Genomic DNA, 24,506 nt, shown 5'->3' on the forward strand with positions numbered 1-24,506 from the left:
TGAACTTGTCGGCTGCAGAGGGATAACAGAGCTTTGTACGGCATGCGCAGTAGAACACAGGCCTGTTTGCAGCAGAGGGCCTGGAATCCTTATTATCCACAACATTTTTCTAAATTAAATCTTGTTTTGATGAGTGAGGGTGAGGCGACCAAATTATAATGTATAATTTCATACATTTTACTATTTGTTTGATTTTACTATTTGGAGAAAACACATAACAAGAAATTTTAACACAAAAAGAACCAAAACAGAGATCCAAACCCAGGACCTCCCTCTAACAACTCAAAAAGATGTCAATGCCTGAATTTGTTCTATAAACATATTAGTATAAAGCTTCCCAGACTTAACACTTTGTACTCCATGTCGCCAGTTTAATAGCAAGTTTTGCAACAGCTCTACGTTTGTGCTACCAAGCTAAATTAAAGGCCTGTGGAAATTAATTTAGGCCATGATGGGTATCAGGGGAACTCTCCATCCCGATCCTGACTGATCCAAAGATAGAAGAAACTCTAGTGCACAATGGTACTTAACTTACAAAAGCAAAATTGAACAATTATGAGAAAGTAAAAATGATATTTTAGTTTTCAGTTTGATTATAAACATTTTTTTGTATTAGTTTTTTATTGACTTCACAGTCCAAATGCCATCTATAATGGAAAGGTTTGGAGGGGTTTTGTTCACATGTTCATTCATTAATTCATTCAATATTTTATTAAAATGCATTCAACTTCACGACCATTGTAGACTTGTTTGTGCTGTATTCTGTATTAAACAGAGGTGCTTCTACTGTTGTGTCCATTCAATTAATTTAAAGCTGACTGGGTATAGGAAACAACCTAGCACAATAACACAACACCAGTTCAACATTACACCTTCCAAAAGGATAAACGTACTAATTAGCCTCAAAAGGTTTGTCAAAATCATGGCCTTTATCCCAGGTAATATGATCAGTGTGTTTTAAAAAATATATCAACAGTTTTCATCTTTATTCCGTTCAGGGTAGCTAAGGTAAGCACTTTATAAGCCCCATTATCAACGCACAGACAATATGGTTATTTTCTTATTTTGACTTCTTAAAGAACGTACATGTATAAAACGTCATTTTTTATGGTGAAAAACATTTATTTTAATCTAATTTAAAACTTTATTCTACTAACCCCCCATGTTACCCTATTCACCGATGCGTCTAAGTTAAAGTAAGTATTTTCAACAGTGTGATGATGCCTGCACTTCGCGACCCTTTTTTTCGCCCCAGGATCCAGGATGCAGCTCTGAGCTGACCACACCCCTGCTGTTTCCCCGGTGGGAGGAGGTTGCGTTCAACAGGAGGGGTTCAAGTTCAGTTGGGACAGCCCCCTAAAGACGCCAGTTCCCCACGTAGAGAGGAGAAAAAGAGGAGGGCAGCCACAGCCAGAGAGGGAAGCCCCGGGGAGCAGCTGATCCCGGATAAAACAAAAGCCATGCATTCCGTAGGCAGGTCGTGGCTACTGCTTACCGGCTTCGTGCTGTTTTATGTCGTCTACCTGCTCTTCGGAGCGCTCGTTTTCTCCAGCCTCGAGCGGCCGGCGGAGGACAAGCTGCGCGAGGACGTGGAAGCCCTGAAGCTGGAGTTCCTGAACCACAGCTGCGTCAACGTCGCGGCGCTCGAGGGCTTTCTGCTCAAAGTGCTGACGGCCAACAAGTACGGCGTCTCCGTGCTCAAGAACGCCTCCGTCGTCTCAAACTGGGACCTGGCGTCCTCCATGTTCTTCGCCAACACTCTGGTAACCACCGTCGGTGAGTCAAAACGACTTAACCCTCCCCCCAAAAAGTTTGTTACCTAGTTTGTGAGTGAAGTCGTTGCATTGTAATACATTCGAGTGGCGCAATCAATTCTGAACTAAAAATATAAACACCAGTCCAAAACAGCAGAAGACAAAAAAAAAAGTTCTGGTTACAAGTTAACTGTTTTTCTCTTGTTTTTTGCTACGTGCCATGGATGTGACATGGCACATGCCCCCCCCCCCCCCCCTCTTTGTCATCTCTCCCCCCCCCCCCCCCCCCCCCCCAATAATTCCCTGGTCATTCGAACGTGGGGAAACTCTTCGTTGTCGTGATCAGAGGAAATATCCAGACCCTTACTGGTCAGCTGAGTCCCCTCATGGTTACCAGGATACTTCAGGTCTGCTCAGTCATATTCAATGTGAAGCGGTTGTCCGACCACTCGGCTGTACAGTTTTTCTATGGACTCCTGATCTGGTTTTCAGTCAGAGGAAGTGAAGGTGCAGCTGGGGTGTGTGGTTTTTTTTTTTTTCTTTCTCCAGCTGAGCTGTTTTTTGTTTTGTTTTGAACCACCGTTCCGTGGTGTACCTGAACTATTCACACACCTGCACAACCGCCCACATCATTTCTGTCAGTAATTGGTTTGTGGTTGAGCTTTAGCCCCCAAAAAATGACGTCCTGTACAAGATGACACCAAAGCGTGAAGCACGTTACTCAATTACTGAAACGTTGGACGATCCCAAAACTTGGCAGTTGTGCAAGGTTTATGTCGATTATACTATTGAACATGCAATAGTGTTGTGAGTTGTGTTGTGCACTACTTTTGTGCTATGTTCCTGTTCTCTCATTTAATGACTAAAGATTTACTTTTTATAAATTTTAGGGAACTAGGTTTGTCTAGAAATTATATTTGCTGTGGTTCTGAGCCAAGGAAGTGTATCATGGCTCATTGTAAAGCTTTCTAGTAGAAAAGTTGTCAAGATGCACACTATGCTCCATGCAGAGTACACTTTATCAAGCTTGTATGTCCGGCAAATGAATGGGTTTTGCTCCTCCATAAGAATCACGTGAAAGATGTGGTTGTTTTTTTTATGCAGGCAAGGAGAATGTAGTTGCACCCTGGCAAATGTTCCCATGGAACATTATACCAAACATTATGAAAGTCTCCTTTTCTGTTGCTCTGAATCAGAAACGGCTTTAAGCATATGTGGCTTAAAAGTAAATAATTTGACTCATTGTTTTCCATTGCTTGTTGACCTAATTAGTCTGGAACATAACGCCATGAAATTGGTTACCTGCACAGCTTGGCTAACCTAACCTAACCTTACAAACGACACAAATTCAGTAACAGTTTTTCCTTTGTCTCAAAATGCACTGTCGAAGCCTCGTGAACGCTCCACCAAGATACTGCCGCATCATTCTCGAGTGGACCACATCATGTGTTTTATGACAAGCTTCTGCTATTTAAGCAAAGCACTCGCATGGGGACATGCAAACTCATGCATGAAGTAGAACAGAAATCCTCTCTGCATTCAGGGGAAGTTGGTTTGTCTCTGTGATGCATCGATTTCATCCACAATGTTGCGTGCGTTTCCTTCTGTGACCCTTAATTGAAGTGTTGAGATGCTCTCTTAGAGAGAGAGAGAGAGAGAGAGAGCTAGGCATTTTATTATAGTTGATTATTGGTGGGGGGTGCACAACGACAATAGTTACGGTAGAACCTGACTCTTCCACATAATTACTTTATGGGAGTTTAGTGTCAACAGACAGACAGAAGTTAAAAGGGCTCGGACATCAGATGACTTTAATGAGACACAGATGAGCCACAAAGAGACAACGCGACCACAAAGCGCTTGTGTGGCGTGATGGTGATTATCCCAGCGTACAGAATGTCCAGCTCGGCTGCTAGTATCTTCATTCTGTGAGGAATAATGAAAGCCAATACATGTTGTCCTGTTACACTGCACATGTGGATCAACTGTGGCGGAAATGTTTGCGTTTAAACAGCCGCCCATTCACAAGGAATAACTGCCACTCTTTTGTGGCAAAGAATCCTTTACGGGTTCTACCATTCCCACTGTATAGAGGAAGTGTTAAAAGACACATGCCTCCCCTCTAATACAATAGCAGCCCAATGACAATTTAATAAAATATTTCATCCGCAATATGTCTTTCCATATACCATTTTCCTTGTTTCTCCCAATCAACAAAACAAGCTGTGTTGTTTTGAATTCATTTTTCCCAGAGGGTGAAAATACGAACCTCTCGCCTGACACCACAAATTCAAACTGGTAAATACTTCATTTACAGGCAACCAGCAGTGTATGCTCAGGGATTGAATACTCATTTTTATTTATTTTAAAATCTCTTGTGCTCTTCCTCCAACACCCTGCTCCTTTCCACCCCCCCTCCCCAGGTTACGGCCACACCACTCCCCTGTCAGACGCTGGGAAGGCCTTCTCCATCCTCTACGCCCTGATCGGAGTCCCCTTCACCATGCTGGTGCTCACCGCCTGCGTCCAGCGGATCATGCACCCTCTCGTCCTCGCCCCCGTCGGCCTCCTGCATCGTCTCGGTCTGCGGCCTCGGCCGGCCACCGTGGTCCACTTTACGCTGCTGCTGCTCCTGGTGGTGCTGTGCTTCTTTGTGGCGCCGGCCGCCGTGTTCAGGGAGCTGGAGCCTTCCTGGTCGTTCCTGGACGGCGTCTACTTCTGTTTCATCTCGCTGTGCACCATCGGCCTGGGAGACTTCGTCCCGGGGACACAGCCCAGGCAGAAGTACAGGTCGCTCTACCAGCTCTCCGTCATGTGTGAGTCCCTCGCGTAGATCGCAATCACACAATATCTAATATTCAGCAATAACGTGCACCTTTTAAAATAAGAGAGCAGCCATTATCACAGTAGAAAACGCTTTCTTTAAATAACTCTTTTTCTCTTGTTTTTCAAATGCCAAATTCCAACACGTGTAAATGTAACACAACTCAACAGTCGATGTGCTAATTGTGAAAATTACACAAATGTCCATATGATGACACGTTGACATTTTCTACAAATATTGATGTCCAATACCAGCTTCACTGTTTTCTGGAGGTGAGGTGGTGATTCTAGTTATGTATTTTCAACTTGTTTCCAGAAACTAGTTTTACTGATCAAACTGGGGGGGCGTGGCCTGTTGTTAAAACAGAAGATCTGTTTGAAGAGCTGCGGTGTATCAGTGGGTGTTAAAGTGCTTTAAGGCTTCCTGCTTCAGGTCCGGCTCCTTTTTGTTTAGTCCCATATGCTTCTGATGCGTGACTTATTTAGTTTGGTTTGGAGTGGGTGGTTTCTTCTTTTTTTACTGTCTCTGTGCGCTGCACACACACACGCTTCCTCTTATTAAGCGTATCATCACGTATTTGTTAAGAAGGTGTTGTCTCATCAAGATCATGGACACGGTGGCAGTGTGCCGGAGCACAGTCTAACACGGCGAACAAACAACTTTTAAAATGGCATGCCGCTGTTAATGGAGCGGTACTCGCACATGAAATTTACCAAAGACACGTGGAAAAGGACAAATGCCACTTTCACTATCCTCACAGTCATGAGGCAGCACACACTCTGTTAATGAAATACATACTGTGTGCCGAGGTGGGATGTCTGGTGTAATGTACAGAGTACTTGTAACTTGTTACATCCACATCCAGTCCCGCCCTACTCCTCTTTGGTGACACCGCGACGTCTGTCAATCGCCTCGGTAAATCTGGCACAGATCTGCGTCATTCTGATCTGAAGAATAATGAGCCGTTAAAGCTCTACTGAGACTCCTTATATTGCCTAACCAAACACCTGGGAGCCCCACGGGGCAGAAAGCAATGTGAGCACAAGTTGAGGATCATTGTGATCTTTTTATATTATTATTTCCCCTCAGAATATAAAACTGCACTGCACTTGCAGGTGCGTTGAAATGTAAACTAACTGGGGCCCTCCTTGAGTCTGCTGTGGTCTACACACTGTGAGGCTCACACAGAGCCGCCACATGCCTGCAGATCATACCAGTGTGTCACGTCTCATCGCTCGGCTGCAAACCCCCTCTGCTATAGAAAACCCTCGACATGTCTTCTTTCTCTCCAGAGTCAATTCGGATATATATGAAAATACAGGCATCAATTGATCAAACGACACATTTCCTGGATTATTTCCAGAAGCTGAGTAGTGCCTTCTCTGGCGGTGGGTCCCTCGGAGGGGACCCTGCTCTCAGAGTTGTCTGCCAGCTTCCTGGACATGGGGCCAAGTGCTCTCTTCTGCGTGGCTTTGATTGGTGAATTGAGCGATCACCTTGGTTTACTGGGATGTTTTGTACATCCAGGTTCCCCAGAGAATGAAACTATTGGTTCCTGGCATGAGGTTGAGCTTCTGGAGTTTGGGTGAAGGTGCCCTATAAAATGCTGCATCGATTGCCATGTCAATTGGTACGCACTTTCTTTTTTCTTTTCTTCTGTTCTTTTTGCAACACCATGGATCAAATGTAGCAGACTAAATACTTGTAATCTAAATCCTATTACAATCACCTGCGCTTGTTTTTTTAAAAACCCTATTAACAAATCTAAAGTAAGATGTCAGTGATGATGGTTAGCATTGTCATGTGGGTATTTTAGCATGCTACTGTTAGCATTTAGTGGCCTGCCTCACAGAGCTGCTACTGTTCAGTGTTGTTTATAGCGACTAAAATCCCCATGTTAGAAGCTGGGTTGTCACAATTCTCAGAAAAATGAGTGTCATTTTTTTTTTAATCCAGTGGTTCTTGATTGTAATTGCCCTCAATTCATCTCCCGCTGCACAGCGGCATCCAGACTTGCAGAGTGATTTCTGCGTGCTGTTCTAAACTATTTGCAAATCATTTTTAAGGAGACGTATCCAGATGAAGGGGTTGAACAGGAAACTCCAATTTCTCAATGTGGGAACCGTTTTAGCGCCTTCACAATCACACCATTCAGAGGTTAGCTGTGGCTGATGTTATTCTATGTTCTAAATTTAGACCTCAGTCACATGATGGTTATTTTGTGTGATTCGGCCTCTGTGCTAGGCGTTTTCTGTTATTGAATCAGGGTTGGAATTTCAAAAGTACCCATGCTATAGTTTTAGTCCTCTGTGATTGTAGTGAATATCCAACAAAAGCAGATAGGACGTTGTGTTTAGATGAATGCAGCCTTTTGTGGGGATTTGACTCTCAACCAGAGAACTGTTGACTGTACATTTTGTTTGACTAAGCTTCCTTCTGCTGATGCACACTTTTCTTTAAGGTTAGGGGATTTTAATGTATTTTCTTTATAGGGTTATTCACTCACTCACTTTTTTTTCTACTTTACTATAACTGGCCAATATTCTGTTAGCGGAAGTGTCCAATCTTTGATTGTCAAAAAAGGTATTCCAATTTTGTAGTCATGTCACGCAAAGGCCCCCCAAACATGTTCTTGACCATGCAAAGTGAAGAATAAAAATAAAAATGCGATTTCAAGGCTTTTCCACAACGGCACAGAATTCTCTACTGCTGAAGAGCAAATATTGTGAGGTGGTAGTTTGGACTCAAAGCCCTTTTTAAGTCAATCGTTTTTGGGGTTTTTTCTGATGATGATGATGATGATGTGCCATTACCCGTGTTACTCAAAGTCCTAAAGCTAGCAGCATTTCGTCCCTGGGCTTCGCCGCACAGGTTACTGTCCACTTCCCACAGTGGGCTGAAAGTAGTTGAGCTGAGGCTTCTGTAATCCCATACTTGGCACACTGGTATAGGACCAGAACTCTGCTTTATGTAGAGCAGTTTACGTGTATACTTGTGACCAGAGAAACGTTTCTGGCTTTTTGTCTTGGGAGCGGAACAGGAATAACACCTTTTGTCCCCTTTGACTTTTGTCCTTAACTGGCCACGTTTTTGAGAGGTTAAAGTTGTTGTGGGATACTGACATTGAACTATTAGAGAGTAAGAGTTTAAAAATGGTAGTTCCCGGGTAGTCTGTTTTTTTTTTTTTTTTTTTTTTTTTTTTGTACGGCTCCCACGGTTAGGGTCACTGGGCTAATCTGGTTGAAACCTTTACACTAGTGTGGTTGTGCCCTGATCTACTTTAACTGTACTACATAAAAGAACACATGCTCCTTACACCACGAAACCCTCTGTGGAGAATACAACCTGTACCTACAGTATCGTAGCTTATTTAGACTGAATAAAAACACTGCTACAACTAGATCTATTGTTTAACTCTCACCGCCACATGTTACAGGATTTTACGGAATGTAGATGTTTAGATTTGTTAATTTTTTATGTGTAACTCCCATCTCGTGGGAATTTGTGGACGTCTAGACGGGCTATCGCATAGAAAGGTGGTCAGGGTTTCAAAGGCTCCTTGTTGCAGTGTTTGGTTACAATTCCTCACAACTACTTTTACAATGTACAGGGCTCTTTTAAAAAACATTTCCACAAATGTATTTTTGATGTATAAGGGAACTACTGTACACATCCGGCTATTCTGAATTTTCCACATGAATTGCTCTTGTGAGCTGAAGTGGTTAAGTGTCTTGTTGGGCTTAGACCAGTGAGACACTAAGCATCAAAAGCGTGTGTGTGTGTTCGTGTTCTCACACATACGTGGGGATTAACTTTTCTTCCACTCTAAGTTGTTGTGTGTCATAACAAAGGCACTAACATGGGGGGAAAAAAAGAATATATTTAAAGACATTGTAGCTTTTTTACACGTTTATCATTTCGGATACAAATATTCTTCAACTTTTTTTTAAGCATTGAGGGATGTTAAGTACCCATTTCTAAAAGAAATGGCCACATTAAGAGTTTAAGTAGTTGTGGGACACTGACCGGTACAGACTTTCTTTTGCAAAAAATCGAATTGATGCTTTGTTGAATAACCTATCACCCCCACCCCCCTCCCCCTTGTGTCTTTCTGCCCCCCCCAGTCTACATGTTCATGGGTTTGATGATGATGTACCTTGTGCTGCGCACCATCCACAAAATGGCCGACCTGCATGGCCTGACCACCTTCCTGCAGCTCCCGCGCTGTGAGGACCCTGACCTGGATGAAGACCAGAAGCCCATCGTGGAGGACGGTCAGGGGGCTCAGGCGCCCTCCTTCCGGACGGAAGAGACCAGCAAGCCCCTGGAGGCGGCATCGCAGCCCTCCTACAACACCATCAACACAAGCTGAGCTGGGCTCAGAGAATAAAAAAGGAAAAAAAAAGATCTACCTCTGACATCCAGACTGGTTGGCTGAATCAGAATTCTTAAATTCTTTTTTGAATTTTTTTTCATTTCATCTTCCTCCGTCCCCCCCGTTGAGAAACACCGGGGTCCTGCTTTCCATATTTCACATCTGCGCGTCACATGGAAAGAACCTCCACACAGACTAGAGCGCCCGGTCATCTTCAGAGCCGAGGTCGGCCTCCACCACTTGGATGCACCTTGAGAAGCATGAATGCTGCAGAGCGTTTAAAACACGGGTGACGTTAGCTGGAAAATCTGATGGTATTTCCTGTGTAAGAGCGGTGACTTTGCTGTACTTGGCAGACTACAGAAACCACACAACAGCATTAGGGAGGGGGGGGTGCTGCCCCCTGGTGTTTACCACGTGGTAGTACTCCTCCAGGACAGAATAAAAACGGGGTCAAAGGGTTGGGACAGAGGAAGAGGAAGAGGCGAATCATGACTGTCAATAGGTCGTCACTGTTCATTTCAATGGGGGAAAAGCACATGTTGTCAAACGTGGCATGATGTGTGTTTAGAGATCCTGGACACTTGAAATGCACTTCGTTTGCATCAGATATTTTTCTTTTAGTTGAATGAGTAGGCTTATTCTATCCTGATACTATAACCATACATTGTGTCCGTTGATGTTTTGTCCTGTCTGTCCAATATGTTTCCACATTGGATAAATGTAAAAGTACCTTTCCATTTATTATGTTTGATCAGCAAATGCAGAGCAAGCAAATGTTCCTTTATGTAAGTCTGACCGCTTCGAAGTGTCTGTGATCACAAACACCCAAATTAGAACGTCTGAAGTGTTTTAGGGGGTAGCAGGTCGGCCTGAAGCTGAAACCTGTGGTCTGTTTATGTAATCTTTTTTTACAGTCATGGTTCTCTGAATGTGCTACTGCTGCTCATGAATGCAGCGCGGCGTTGGATCACTGATGCATAGTAAACTTCCATTTCCCACCCATCGGTTTCCAAAAGTGTCAATGCTGAGCTGTAAAATGTACTTTATGCGTTATAATAAATAACTTTGAAAAGCAAGATTTTATTTTTGTATTTTATTAAAAAACATTGGTATAAATACAGACAATTGCCTTATTTAGAAAAGTCTAGAGTGCAGGCATTCTGCCCTCAATGTCAGTACACCATTAGAAATATTTTAAACGAATTTAGAGTAAATAAAAACAGACGGTAAATTAATATACCATTAGAAAATTGTCAAACATGGTATGACATTCCATCTTAACAAAGAATACAACATTCATAAATAGTGTGAGATTGCAGTCCAGATATTCACAAAAGACCTAACAGAAAGCAACTCTGCTGTGGAGGCGGGACAAAAAGTACAAAAACCTGCGTGACAGGTGACACGTGCTCCCTCAGAGTGTTGGTTTCATTGCATGACAAATGTACAGCTGATTCAACTCCCATCTCAAGTGTCTTTGAACCATGAACCGGACACCACTTTACAGATTTGTATTAACTCCTGCAATATTACCACTGCTTAACATATATCCAACTTGTATTAACAAAAGTGCAATAATTCAGCTCTAAACCAGACATAATGTTTGAAGCCCAGTGGGACGGGCGGACCTTCTGACGAGTGAACGGCTGCTTACAGCGCCATGTAGATTCCCATCAGCCAACGAGGCTCACAGCATGATGCTAAGCACCTGCCAGAATGGATTCATATATATATATATATATATATATATAGATTCACATCTCAACAACAGAAGCCATCGCAAGGCGGTTGTGACTCCAGTTGATGTAGTTACTTTGTACCATCACATTAAAAATCACAAGGTTGTGCTGTGTAAACTCAGTACTATGGATGCTCTTTGACTAAAAGACTTGATTAAAGGCGGTAAATGCTCTTTTTGATCGGTGCATATGGATTCATTTCAGGGAAAAAATAAAGCACCATCCTTCTGCCATTTGAAACCCTGACCCAATCACATCACCTGACGTCATTCTAACTTGCTGATAAATATGAGGTGAAAAGATTTCTTCACAGAAGTTTGACCTATAACATTAGTGTTTCAAATGTTCTTTCAAACAGCAGTCAAATGGCATTTTCAGACTCACAGTAACATTTTTTCAGACAACAACACGTGTACATTAACTGGGAATTTGATGTGTATGCAGGATTCCTTGAAGCTGTGGTGCCTTTAACGCCTTGTAGAGTGAGACTATTGTCTCATTTGTTCAATGAATCCTGCTTTTTAATCACACCTCCCTTCACTTGTTCCAATTAGCTGTCACACAACAATTATTCACTGACTCATTGCCATTAAGAAGAAAAAAAGGGGCCTCATCTGGTTTACTGCACAGACAGTTTTCACAAATATCCTTTTGACCTAGTGGCTAGGAAAGACCGGATGAGGATGAAAATGGGCTGAACAGGAAGAACGAAAGCAGACATCTCAGATCCTGGTTGCTAGAGATGGACAGGGGGTGTAAGGGGAGGAGAAAGGGGGCAGATACTGGTAGAAGTCGTCCCTGGCCTGGTGTCCACCCCCATTGCCTATGAGCCCAAGCACACCCGTGTCCCTCTCCAGCAGGGTTGTGTCTATATCCTGAAACAGATCACTGGACTCTACCTGTTGCTCCCAGCTTCCTGCATAACCCCTGCCTCCCTGTTTGGCCCACGCCACGGCTCCCTCGCAAGGCCCCATCAGGTTCTCCAAGGACCTGAGAGGCGTCCGCGGAGCTGCTTGCGGGCTCCCGTCAATGATGGAGTCCAGTGCCGTAAGAATGGAAGTGATGGCGGCTGAGAGAGAGTAATCAGAGTCTGTGGACATCGATCCCCAGTCCTCGTCTTCCTCTCTAACAGACAACGAGACATTGGATGGTCCTGGATGGTAGTTCACGGAACACCTGCTCGCGGGGCAATTTAATGCGCAATTCACAGAGCCCAGAGGGCAGCCGTCATGCACAGAGGGGCTTTCGGTGGACATCGCCGCGCCGCCAGCGAAAGCACTCTCCCAGGGGCCCGGTGGAGAGTCGCAGGGTGGCGGGGACACCTCCATGTCCGCTGAGGGCGCCACGCTGTCTTCCAGGCTCATAAGCCGCAGCGTGTTGGCGATGAGCACGGAGCGCCTGAGGCTGGGCTCGGGCAGCACCTGGCCGCTCTGGTACTTGTTGAGGGAGACCGAGAACACAAACTGCCGCTGGCGCTCCCAGGTCGGGCTGCTCCGGTCGGACTCCTCCACGTCCTCCGGTGGGTGTTTGCGCTTCTGCGCCTTGATGATCATCTTTGAGCTGCGGGGGAAGGAGGAAACGGTCACGTTGGCTTGTATGGCTGCTTAAAATCATCTCTAAGTATACAATAATACTACAAAAGAGTAGGGGGTCGATATCAAAAATGCTTGTGAGCCGTATAATAAACTGAATAGTAAAAGAGTCAATGGAAAAGTAATCTAACATTAAAGCTTATCATAAGGAATAAAAGATAAAAGATATCTCTTTGACAACCTTTGGTAAGCATTTGTCATGTAATGTTACTACTCTTATGGCCTTTGATAGGTAACAAATAAGTAACGTTAGTTTAAGTTGCAGCCAGAGACTGAGACAGTAAATAGTGACGAAGCAGAAGTAAAGATACTCAAGAACAGTAAACATGTTAAAAGGTTAGCTGGTTGTAGTAATAATACATTAACAACCATATTCAGTAAGTAAGGAGCAATCCTCGGTGCGTTTAAATGGCTGTGCTGCTTTTTTTGTTTTCGTTCGAAATTGCCCGAATAACTATTGAACTAACTTATTTGTAGTTTGAATTAACGCACACTGGTGAGACACGAATATGATACCCTGTAAACTCAATAACCATAGAGTTGATACTAAAGCTGTAACAACGTCGCTAGCTTAGCTAAGGTGAAGTTAGCCACACTTCAGTGTGCGCTGGGGGTTGTGACGTTAGGAGGGAAAAGGAGAGCTCGACAGAGGCCGTCGAGACACACGCAAAGTGTTGGACCGACTCGAGTCATATCGATTAACGGAAACGGTTAAACAATGACGTGTTAAATCTTTTAAAACAGATATAACTTTAGATACTAAGCGAACAGACCTGTTGAATCGACGTCTCTCCTCGGTAACTTTTAGTCGTGTTAACGTTCGTCGCTACGGTCGGTGGTGGTTCTCTCCTCTTCGGTTTGGAAAAAATATGTATCAAGCAAGTCGACAATTAAAAAACTATTTAAAACTTTTACTTTGAGACTCTGTACGCTCCAGCTACGCGAACCGACTGACCCGCTCTTCTCCCGCCCGTGATTTGAGTTTCAATCCAAAAGGTTTTACGTTACAGTTGGGGGCTGGATGTAACGAAATGCATCATGGGTAGTGAAGTTTATGTAAATTACACTCCATCTGAATATCTTTAAAAATTCAATTTTTACCTACATATAAAAGGACAATATAATAAGACTTCCACAATAAATATTATATTTAAAACCTTTAAATTCATTCACGTTCTGATCTGCTTTTCCACATTGTTAAGTCTGCTATTATATAATTTGCATAGCTCTAATTCCTAAAGGATTACATCACCAACAGAGGGATCCATCAGTATACTATTATTGCATACAAAGTATGGCAATGCGTGTGTAAAACGATAGTGGATACCGAATGTTGGTTCCTGTCAGTAGGCCTATATGTTATTTTTCAATAGTCACTGTAAGATAATTAAACATTTATGACAGGGTAGTAGGCTACTAACTTTAGACCAAAATGTACATTTCACCGACTCCTCCATAACACATAACGACGAAGCAAAAACAGCTAAAAGGTCTAAAGCCTGCACATGTGACGTTACACGTCCACGTGGAAATTAGTTTTCACTCCCGGCAATAAAAGTCGCATTTGTCCGGTTCGGTCTTATGTCAGAGACGGTGATATTTACCTGAAAGATTTCGATCTTTGGGAAGGACAGCAGTCAATAGAAGCTACTTCGGTTGAGATGAACTACCAACATGTCAAAGTCTACTGTTTCGATCTAAATTCCACAGCTAGACTTCACGCAGCTTGAAGAACCAGTGAGTCAACTTTTAAAAAACAAGCAGCTCCTCCTTGGCCTATGCATTGGACGGCAGCGAAAAACACGTCGTCACTTCCTTTACTCTGTCAAAATAAAAGCCATAAAACATCTGCCTCACAGCGCGGGAGCTGCAAATATATAACATTAGAATTATGTTACGATATACTATGATACATTGTAATATAATAAATGGTGTAATGCAACTCAATAGTAAAATATTTCTAGTGTGACTTCTGTATGAAATATTGTATTCATTATTATATTATGTTATTGTTAGCTTGGTGAAATTTCGTTTTCATCTCATCATGCTGAAATGTTATGTCTATTGTAATAAAGTGTATGTTGCTTTTATTATTTGCTTGTCTTACTACATCGTATAAACAATATATATATTATTTGTATCATGTTTCTATATCTATACAACAACATTGACAACATTTAGTGTAAATACTTTATAACATCATATTATTCTGGTGTACACTATTAACATACAAATGAATATAGATTTCTGCCCGAAGCACATAACACCAACCCCCTCAAAAAACGTAGTTAGTAACACTGATCCAACCCAGATAGATACATGTAGTTTTCCTACTACATCCCTTTATAGGGCATTTAACCATATTATCTATTTATTTTGTATGGCATAATTGTAGATTCTACAAATGCAGCCAGGAGCAGTATTGTGTTGTCTTATGAGTTTCTCTGTCTCGCTCCCTCCAGGTGACCTCCCTCTGACCGAGAGCTACCTGGTGTTGAAAAGCAAAGATGCTATTTCGATGGCTGGTATTTGTTTACACTTTTAACAGTGAATGTTTGACTGAGAGATATGATACATGATGTTATTTTCTTGCTTTTGGCTATCTCAGTTTTGTTGTTAGCATGCTGCTTTGATTGATGGTGGATGAAATGTCCAGTTTAAAAGGGATTTTTTGCAAGAAATATGTAAGAATATTTTTATTGCGTGAGTTGTGCTTGGAGCATGTCCAAACCGCGATAATATCCTTGTACCAAGGCTCTGATGTTTCCAGAAATATGCATTATGATACTATGTTTTTTTTCTTCATGGTATTTCTTAGAACTATTGATTCATGAACTTTCCCGATTTCCCGGGGGGGGGGTCATACGAGATTCTTTAATGTAAAGTTTTCTTTCATTTCAGAACAACCTTTCATCACAGAGAGATTACTCTTTTTAAATAAGTGCTCATCTAAGTAAAAGGTGACACTACTGATGTACCAACATCGGCTGTTGTGTTGCTTAATCTAATGAAGTAAAGATTATCAATCAATTCTAAAAGTCCTTTACACTGAAGTATCTTTTAATTCGACCAATTCTAACAGCAACAGTACTAATTGAGGAGGTGTACACTATCCGATTTCCTCTTGTACTTTTCACAAAGTTGAATTATGATGTAGATTATACAATATTAATATAAAATGTATAGCCGACACATCACTCTTTCAGCACAACAAAGTATTTGATTTTCAACAGCTATAACAAAAAAGCAGGGGGCGAGATGACTGAAAAGCTGTGAAGCTGTGTAAACAGCCACAGAAAGCAGCACTGTGTCCTCAGTGCTTTATACTATGATGAAAATAACTAAAAAGACAGAGGGAGGCATACTATGTCGTTTATCACATCAAGCTGGTCATTTCTATCTTCGTGTGTACTGCTGGTCATTTATCTCCAACATTCTCATTATTGACATTGATTTTCTCTTCAGAAAGGCAATCTCGAAGATATTCAAAGCCCCCTCCCTCTCCAGACGATTATTTATACTCTCCCCACAATCCGACGGTCTTTCTGTCCCACTCTGTGGTGGACAAACACTTGACGAAGAAGTGTCCCAGGTCGTGTTTAGAAATGGCCCTTCCCTTCAGCATGCCCTCGGCCACCAGGTAGCTCTCGGTCAGAGGGAGGTCACCTGGAGGGAGCGAGACAGAGAAACTCATAAGAAAACACAATACTGCTCCTGGCTGCATTTGTAGAGTCTACAATTATGCCATACAAAATAAATAGATAATATGGTTAAATGCCGTCACTGGCTGGTAATCCCTTTCATTTTGCATTTTAAATTAAAATAATTAAGCAAATTATCAGAAAAATCAAATTTTTAAATTTCAAATCTATTCTTCCCAAATGAATTGAACCTAATCAGCTTACATTTTCACACAGGAAACAACTTCAGAAAGTTCTTAGACTTTTTCTTTTAATTGCTTGAACCAAGCTGTACTTTCTACTTCCCACTGACCAGCAATGTGAGGAGGCATGACGGCCACGTAGTCCAGCCCTGATGATTTCAGAAGCTCGTGCATCCTCTCATGGTCCTGTGTCACAGGAAGCATCCGGGGGGGGACCTTGGAGCGATCCCACAGCAGAAAGGCTCAGGGGGACGAGGATGAGACAAAGTTACAAACACACTTCCACTAACAGTCTCAATTGTATTGCTCATCTGAGACTCATCACAGTAAACAGCGAGCGTTACCCGACATGCAGCCGACCACCTTGCAGATCCCACGAGCCTTCATGGCTTCAATGATGTTCTTAGTGCCTTCGGACATCATGGTGGTCGGGCCTGGCGAGCGGAAAATGATATCACATGTTCAAAAACTGCATTTGAGTATAGTTGGAGATGCTGGTATCCGTCCACATATTTGAACATACATGAAAGCACAAAGTAAAAGTATGTTTTTATTGAGTTTCAAATTGAGAATTTAGAAAACATTCAAATAAATCTTACAAATTATGCATAAATTATGTAATCTCTTATCAGAATAATTTAAGACTGAATTGGAGGGGTTCTCTCATTTAACTTGGAATACAGGACTTTAACTGTAAAGTAACAATTTGTTATTAGTGTTTGACATCTTTTGATTTAGAAGGTCCACATTTGTATAAACGGTGGTTTTCAGATTGTGTCACACTGATCCAACGTGACAGGACTGTGTTGTAAAACTCGAGTGGCGACCTCTAGAGAATATTCTCCACTGTTACATCATTAAAAGCCACAGTCGTCCTTGTGGAAGGTGAACATGGTCAGTTGTGCAAGGATCAACGTGACCCTTAACAACGCAAAGCAACCTTCTACCAATCAGCTGTGCTGCAACTTTAGGGCATAAAAATGAAATAATAAAAACATGTAAAAATGAAAATGAAGCATAAAAAAGTATACAAACTATATTGTACTTCAAAATAATCCTTACATCTAGGATAAAACATCTTTAAAAAAGCATATGGAAACAATATTTTTTATCTTTGCCCGGTGAATACATGTATTTTGTTTTCCTCTCTTATCGTGCTGTAATTTTATGCAGACTGTAATAAAGTTTTAGTTGCTGTTTTTATTTGCTAGGTGGTGGATCAAACTGTGTAGCCTTACTCAGGTCGCTTCTGGTGCCCAGGATGATGACAACAGCGTCCTGCCCCTCCAACGTCTTCTTCACGTCCTCTTGGTTGAGCACGTCTCCCACCACCACTCTGGCGGCCTTGTGGTCGGCGGGCAGCTTGGTGGGGTCTCGCACCAGCACCGTCACGTTGTATCCTGATGGAGAAAACATGATGATCAAACACAGCACCATCATCATCACTGAGATGTTCTTCAACATCTAATAATTGCCTTCCCAAACATATTTTTAATATTGTATGACAATTGTTTCGCCAACCTCTAGTTGCTCCATGAAGGAGCAGCTACGGGTTGGTGACACATTGGTTGGTGAAACTGTCACTTTCACATGGTGGATTGCTGTGCAGTAATGACAGCATGTGTGGTTTTAAAGATTCAACGGGACACAAACACACATTTTTTAAACTAGTGATACATTTAAGGAGTAGAACTTTCACCCATTACACCAAGGAGGTCCCACCCTGTCTGTAGAGGCAAGATAGTGAGCAGTTTCCACTATCAGCTCTTGTGACTCAGTAATATCTTACATATGCTCTAACATTTTTGCCCCTGTGTAGTGGCGGAAAAAGGTGAAGGAAAATGCTGCTAAATGAAAGGAATAATGTGACATAATGTTTCAAAACATTGGGCATTCCCAGTCAGTAATGGAGAGAACTACAGCTTTAATTGTTAAATACTAAACCAAACTGTATACTTTATTATTAAAGAATACATCATATTAAATTAAGAAAAAGAAAAAATTAAAATAGATTACATTAGATTGCATTTAAAGTGGTGGATTTAACATAATCCCAAATCACTATGGTTTTAATCAAATACATTGTTATGGATGCATGTAATATAGCTCAGATTGTAAGGGTAGTCTACATGCATTGGATCCAATCAAGCTGTGTGTCCCCGGTTAAAAGGTTTGATCAGCAGCAGGCACCGATGGACGTTTCCATTCTGTCTCACTTCATTCTCATTCTCACCTGCAGCCACTGCGAGCGGGAGGGTCGCCAGCCCGGTCATTCCCGTGGCTCCAAATATCGCGACGTTTTTGATGGAGTCCGACATTATTTGAATCCAGCGAGTTCCACGACACAAAACAACTTGGTCACTTCAAATTGAGTCCGATGTGGACTTTACTTTCAGTTGAAAAAAAACCGTCCCATTTGACAAGTGTGGAAACGAAGAGAGGCGCTTCCGCCACTTAGGCCCCTCCCCCTTTTCCTCGGAGGAGATTTAAAGGAGCCCCGCTGCTCTGAGAGGCTTCCAGTGGAGGCCCTGCACTGTCACTGGAGGTACACGTAAGAAAGTGCACTTATACAAGAATTCAAATATACACTCTATTACAAGTCAAAGTCCTGCATTTGAAGATATTTCTGTCCAAAAGGACATAAAGTGCAAAAAGTACCCATTGGATTATCAGGCTACATTACTTAAATGTTGACAATTGGTAAAGGTAAAGAGGCTTAAGCCCCACCAAAATCCTTCCGATTTGTAGTATTCTTGGATTTATATTTAACACACTTAATGGATCCCTCTTCGCAGCGGTTTGCTTGTTTGCACTATGGTTGTTAGTGTTTGATGCGCACACTAGTTTATGTTCCATATTTCAAAATTTACTTACATGTTCTAGTATTATTTAAGTTATTTACATTTCACACAGTCCTTTGTATTTTTATTTGGGCTTATGTATAAGAGCACCTTTAACGTACCAATTTCCCCCTAAGTATTTATGTAAAAGATTTGTGATAATGGATATACATTTTGTATTAATAGTCTGAACTATAGTGAGTATATGTTTTCAAATAGTTAAGTGAAAAGTACATTGTAGCATGAAATGGAAGTAGGCCTATTTGTAATACTTGGTTACGTAAAACTGCATGGTAACTTTCTGCCTCTGCCCTCCAGTCCAGTCTTTGCAAAATTAGCCTGGTATTCCTCGTAAGTAATTAAAGGTTTATTACACAAATCTGCTCTTATTAAAAAGTTTGTAATTTCCTTTAATCCAAATATAAAATTCAAGACCGTCATCATCTTCTCACATAAAATGCTTTTGATTATATTGTCTTCATAAGGCATTTGAATAAAAAAAATGTCAATGCTTAGTTACTGCAAAGAAACCCTATTTAAACAAGGTTCAAAACTGTAAATATTTGACCGGGTTCAGGATATCTTATAATTTCTTAAGGTCAAAGAGATGATTGAGGAGTAAAACTGTAACATGAGGATGCTTGTGAGTAAATTCTGCTTCTTTTTTAATTTTAGTACATCTCCTCGAGGCTTCCTAAACAGACTCACTTTGAAAGCATATTCATATGCACTTAGTTCATCTTGTTTTGCCTATAGCCCATTTGGACATTTGTCCAACTCAAAGGTATGATAAAATATAAAAAAACTGTTTGTTTGTTGTGATGTAATCTGATAACCAGGACAAGAAAGTTTTAGTTGGATTTCTGGACAGCTGTCTTGTCTGTGATGTTTAACCTGTATGAAGCGAATATGGATGATGTGCGCTGTAATTAAACTGAAGGTGAGTGGCATCTGTATTTTCTTTCTTGGTAATAAGGGAATGCAACCTTTAAGGAGATATTACATTTAAGGTATTAAGTGGACTTTGTATATTATATTTTACTACATTTATGCAAACTTTTGCTATTGCTCTGAAAATTGATTGTCAATCGGTGCCCCGCCCACTTCTTCTTCATGGAACACAAAACGTGTTAGTTTGGACTTTAAACTTCCGGTTTACTCTATTGAACTGGTGTTACTAGTTAGCTAACTAACTTAACGTTAGCCAACGTTAGTCAACTCACGTTAGTTGGGTAAAGTTAGTTAGTTAACTTTTTAGCCAGAAAGCTGAACACAATGCGGCAATGAGAGAGGTATGTAACATTATAACATCAGTAGCCGTTTGGTAACCGTTTGGAACTGAAAGTTTGGGATAACTTGTATCGGATTTTGAACTTGATTGCTAGCACTATCTTTCAGCTAACGCTACATTTAGCGTCATACTAGCATTTAATAATGGGTTAAACTGATTACAAACACTTAAGTTACATTCAAACATATTTGTTGTTGTGGTTTCATACGTTTTCATAAGATGGTTAACATTGAATATGTTGGTTCGCTCTTAAAACGCGTCTTCAAAATAACAATGAGTAACGTTAAAGCGCGGCCTCCTGTGGCCCCTCGCTCCATAGAGACTCACTCTCTTTGCCCCCAACCCCCCCCCCACCTCCCCGCCGTCTCCCTCTCTGCTCGCCGCACTAACGCTGCTATTTCTCTCCAGCATCACCAGCGGAGAGGAGGAGAAGGAGGAGGAGGAGAAGGAGGAGGAGGGAGGTTAGTGTCAGGTGGAAACAGGGACCTCTATGGATATCATCATCAACCTCCACCGGCTCGCCTCTTCAGCACCGACAGCATCTCCCGGCCCGCGGTCGCCGCCGCAGGCACACAGCGCCCTTTTTATGCGCCAAGGCACTGCATCTCCACGGCAGAGACTCCTCGCCGGCCCGCTGCTTCTGTAATTACCCGGACGAGCCGCTTCTTCCTTGCAACAATAAGGACCATTCGAGGGAAGACCCTGGTGCCATAAAAGCGGAGCGTCCGATCCGTCCATCGATAAACCGCTGCGCTCATCGATTCCGCCAACACACGGTCGTCTTGGGCACAAGGGACGGACGGAACCGATCCAAGCAGACTGACACTGAAAAACGAAGGTGAGGCCGAGAGAAAGGCGACAGGATGAATGCGTTCTCCGCCGCGTGTCGTTTTCAATCGTTCCCGTTTGAGAGCGAGGAATCGAGGTGCACGGTGGGGTTCGGTGTATTTTTTTCAAGGGACGCCGGCCTGCAATTTGGGTGCAAGGTACCGCAGTGATCTGGCGGGGGGAGAGAGAGAGAGAGAAGGGGGGGGGGGGGCGGTCACACGTCTTCCGTTCAACTAACATACGTGTGTTAGATGATGCATGCCTAAGAAAAGTTGCGATGCCTGCTGCCGGAGCTGGTCTTCTGTCCCTGGAAAGGAGAAATGGGTCAAGAAGAAGCCGAATAGCGGCCTAGTGGTTCGGATCAGTTTAGATCGAGGTTATTTTTCACCAATATCCTTAAATCACAGATGGTTACGTTTGGATCCTGGGGCATAATGCCAGTTGTAACCCCCCCTCCACACACACGCACACACACACATATACACAAATGCAATGCTAATAGCAATTTCTCAAGCAACACATCTCCCCAGTAATCTTACATATGCCTGCAGGAAAGTAGTGTGTCTCTGGCTCACTATGTCCCCTGACAGTTCTCTACCCATTTTGCTGTCAGTTGTTCCCCAGTGTCAGTGTTATATAGAGGGTTGGGGGGCGAATTAATTCAGATAATTATTACGCTTTTAGTGAGACAAGGGCAACAACAGCAGCAGCCGCGGGCAGCATCAGCATAGCTTGCCTAGGCTACACAGGGAGAAGCAGATTGACCGTAGCTTGCCAGCACTGTGTGTGCGAGTTTCGATCTCATCTGCAGCAAAATAAAATGCACCCAAAACCTCAGCCTGTGCACTGAGACCGTCGGAGACCGTCAGTGGCTATGTTTAACATAGTTTAACAAGGTTTAACAAGGTGTGGAGTCAGCTTTGGTGTGTTGGTGCAAGGTGTGTGTATGTTTGGTATTGTTGGAGAGGGGTGGGGGGGTGGGGGGTGGGGGGCTATGCGCGTTGAAAAGATTAAAACATGCAAACATTTCAATTTAAAGGCAGTGAGTGAATAAACAAAGTTTGCGCTCATTAATTTGATTCAGTAAAAAGCAAACAGCAGCTGTCCTGAGTCACATAAATAGAGTTTTGATCTCCACACTCTATCTTTTTTTTGTATAATAGTTTACAGTACATAATAGACTTGTCTTTTTTGCCCCTATTGTATCATACGGAAGTTAAAATCACTCTTCAACTTATTCAATTGACCTGCTGGCAATGTGCAGTGTGTCCGTGGTGCTCAGCGGTTTAACATAAAGTTACTTCCTTTAGCACACTTTATGGTGTGTTGAGTTTCATCGCTATTTATCTAATCCCCAAAAAATATATTTTACCCACATTGAACCCATGTACTTAAAAGTGATATGAATACCATCATATTGCTACTGTATATATGTATTATGTGTGTGTGTGTGTGTGTGTGTGTGTGTGTGGCACAGCTCTATGACGGGATAGAGTTAATTCTGACACCCTTCCTGTCGTCACCCTGCGGTCTCTGGATGACGTTCAGCCTTTCTGGCACACTGAAGCCCTCTGCTGCTGCTGATTATCTGACCACAAGGAGACGGTTTTATGTGCGACTCGAAGTCTTTCTCGCCAGCTCAGTACTGGGCGTCGGCTCTCGCTCTCTCCCTCTCTTTCCCACAGATGTTTCACTTTGCCGAGGTGAAGAGAGTCAGTGCTGTGTGTAAAGTGCGTACCGTGTGACGTCACAATAGAGCATCCGGTGCATTTGTGTGAAACAGGGAGAGTGAGAGAGAGCGTTTATCCTTGTCAGAACAATCTATGTTCGAGATGTTTTTGCAAAGTGAGATCATTCTGGGTAAAGTTAGGTAGGGGTTGGAATAAGTGTTCAATTCAAGGTTGGGTCTCATAGGAGAGCTCATGACGTCGGACTGAATAAAAAAGATGGCTAGAAACTTCATTCAAACATGTCCGTTTTATGCTTACCTTTCATTGTTGACAGATCAGCAAAACATATTCACAGAAGGAACAAACAGTGTGCTTGATCATGATATGTGTTTTTTTTCAATATCACAACATACAGCATAATAAAACCTACCTATAATTAGTACTATTCGCTTCACCAGAACCCCAGAATTTGGTTCCACTGGTCTGTTTTGGTAAAAATAATCACATACTTACGATGTCACACTTTGTGTGTCCTGTTGTTTATTGTCTCTGATCTCAGTCATCATATTGATCAACAGATCTTGTTTTTGTCACCATATGAAATGGTGTACTTTTGGTTTTGTTAACCTCAGTGTGAACCTAAAGTGAAAATGATTGATGTTGAATCTTTGGATCAATCAATGAAAATCTTAACATATTTCAAGGCTGATGACATACAGCCACATAGCAGAGGTCAGCCCAGATGTCCCCCAGATGTTGTGATATACATGTCACTATATCGATGACATTGTGTGTGTGTGTGTGTGATCATGCGGTGTGTGTGTGTGGTAAAAAAGAAGACGCACACTGAGGGTCTGGTCCCCATTAAGCCTTTAGTGACACAGAGCTGCTGCTTCTGACTGATTAACACTGGCAGCTGTCTCACTCTCTTTTTCTCAACCCCCACACCTTCATGTTGCCCTTAATGTTGCCCTTAATGTCAGCCTTATAAACTTTACTTAGGCTTACTTTATACTTAGGGTCTACAACACAGTTGTCATCATTATTAAAAAAATCCACAAAATGGATAACTTATGGATAACTATGTCTTGCTTTCGGTCTAGGTGTAGCTGTGCAACACCTGTTTCAGTCCCAAGTTGTTTTTTTTCAGTTAGGGACATCCTGTATTGTAAAATCCCACCTGATATTCCTCTGCACTAAGGAAAATGTGACCTCTGGAGTTAAGAAACACGACTTCAAGTTCCTTGAACTTGGTGATTCTTAAACCGTGCAAAAGAGTGGATCTGGTCCAACTCTTTTTTGTTTACTCTCCGGAGGTCAGAACAAGGTCAGAAAAAACATGACACGTGTATTTCTTGATCAGGTCAAATTATTTTACTGACAAATCAGTTTCTAAGCTTCCGAAACCCTGTGCTTCTTTAAATTCTTCATAGCCAAGTCCAAGTCCAGGTCATCTGGTGTGTATTTAGCTAGTTTTTTTCAACCTCAATGAAACATTCAAGAGTTAAGTGCTTGTTTCAAGAGGCTCCTGATGTTTGGCATCTGGTGATACTGAAAAGTATTTTCACTATTTGGTAATAATGGGGGCACTATGCCAAATGTCAATAACCCAAAACACTAGTTGTGTAGGCCAGAAATGGGATAGGATTGTTGAAAAGGTGTGAAGGACAATAAAAGAGAGGGTGGGGGGAGTTGACTCTTTCATTA

General features: G+C 42.2%; 4 protein-coding genes across 6 annotated transcripts in view; 2 read left to right on the forward strand and 2 right to left on the reverse strand.

Annotated features, from left to right (window-relative positions):
• The first annotated feature begins 1,035 nt into the window (after positions 1 to 1,035).
• kcnk6 (potassium channel, subfamily K, member 6) lies at positions 1,036 to 10,021 on the forward strand. The gene is made up of 3 exons (XM_037478404.2): positions 1,036 to 1,776; positions 4,178 to 4,570; positions 8,703 to 10,021. Exons 1-3 carry the CDS (start codon positions 1,461 to 1,463, stop codon positions 8,948 to 8,950), a joined length of 957 nt encoding a protein of 318 aa, XP_037334301.2. The 5' UTR covers positions 1,036 to 1,460; the 3' UTR covers positions 8,951 to 10,021.
• A 55-nt stretch (positions 10,022 to 10,076) lies between these two features.
• sertad3 (SERTA domain containing 3) lies at positions 10,077 to 14,339 on the reverse strand. The gene is made up of 2 exons (XM_037478407.2): positions 13,892 to 14,339; positions 10,077 to 12,255 (listed from the first exon to the last, which is right to left on the reverse strand). Exon 2 carries the CDS (start codon positions 12,246 to 12,248, stop codon positions 11,418 to 11,420), a length of 831 nt encoding a protein of 276 aa, XP_037334304.1. The 5' UTR covers positions 12,249 to 12,255; positions 13,892 to 14,339; the 3' UTR covers positions 10,077 to 11,417.
• Positions 14,340 to 14,968: 629 nt separating this feature from the next.
• Positions 14,969 to 19,547, reverse strand: blvrb (biliverdin reductase B). The gene is made up of 5 exons (XM_037478383.2): positions 18,404 to 19,547; positions 17,409 to 17,570; positions 16,515 to 16,604; positions 16,281 to 16,412; positions 14,969 to 15,953 (listed from the first exon to the last, which is right to left on the reverse strand). The coding sequence occupies exons 1-5, from the start codon at positions 18,486 to 18,488 to the stop codon at positions 15,799 to 15,801; spliced, it is 624 nt and encodes a 207-aa protein (XP_037334280.2). The 5' UTR covers positions 18,489 to 19,547; the 3' UTR covers positions 14,969 to 15,798.
• A 1,148-nt stretch (positions 19,548 to 20,695) lies between these two features.
• Positions 20,696 to 24,506, forward strand: part of LOC119215146 (spectrin beta chain, non-erythrocytic 4-like) — a 67,536-nt gene continuing 63,725 nt past the window's right edge. For 2 of the 3 annotated variants that reach the window (XM_037467033.2, XM_037467043.2), the window contains exon 1: positions 20,698 to 21,139. The gene's annotated coding sequence lies outside the window, so the exon portion shown is untranslated. Of the gene's footprint in view, positions 21,140 to 24,506 lie in introns of all 3 variants that reach the window. The other variant, XM_037467053.2, reaches the window with a different exon arrangement.

This window comes from Pungitius pungitius, chromosome 3, assembly GCF_949316345.1.
Source record: "Pungitius pungitius chromosome 3, fPunPun2.1, whole genome shotgun sequence".
In the NCBI taxonomy this organism is placed as follows: Eukaryota; Metazoa; Chordata; class Actinopteri; order Perciformes; family Gasterosteidae; genus Pungitius; species Pungitius pungitius.

What these genes read in the sequence shown, in the direction of transcription:
- sertad3 (XM_037478407.2), bottom strand. Translation starts at nt 12,248, where the DNA reads ATGATCATCAAGGCGCAGAAGCGCAAACACCCACCGGAGGACGTGGAG.
- kcnk6 (XM_037478404.2), top strand. Translation starts at nt 1,461, where the DNA reads ATGCATTCCGTAGGCAGGTCGTGGCTACTGCTTACCGGCTTCGTGCTG. An exon ending in CACTCTGGTAACCACCGTCG is followed by an intron (nt 1,777 to 4,177) that starts GTGAGTCAAAAC and finishes CCCCCTCCCCAG; the next exon opens with GTTACGGCCACACCACTCCC. An exon ending in CTACCAGCTCTCCGTCATGT is followed by an intron (nt 4,571 to 8,702) that starts GTGAGTCCCTCG and finishes TGCCCCCCCCAG; the next exon opens with TCTACATGTTCATGGGTTTG.
- blvrb (XM_037478383.2), bottom strand. Translation starts at nt 18,488, where the DNA reads ATGTCGGACTCCATCAAAAACGTCGCGATATTTGGAGCCACGGGAATG. An exon ending in CCCGCTCGCAGTGGCTGCAG is followed by an intron (nt 17,571 to 18,403) that starts GTGAGAATGAGA and finishes TTTCTCCATCAG; the next exon opens with GATACAACGTGACGGTGCTG. An exon ending in CATGCCTCCTCACATTGCTG is followed by an intron (nt 15,954 to 16,280) that starts GTCAGTGGGAAG and finishes CGCTCCCTCCAG; the next exon opens with GTGACCTCCCTCTGACCGAG.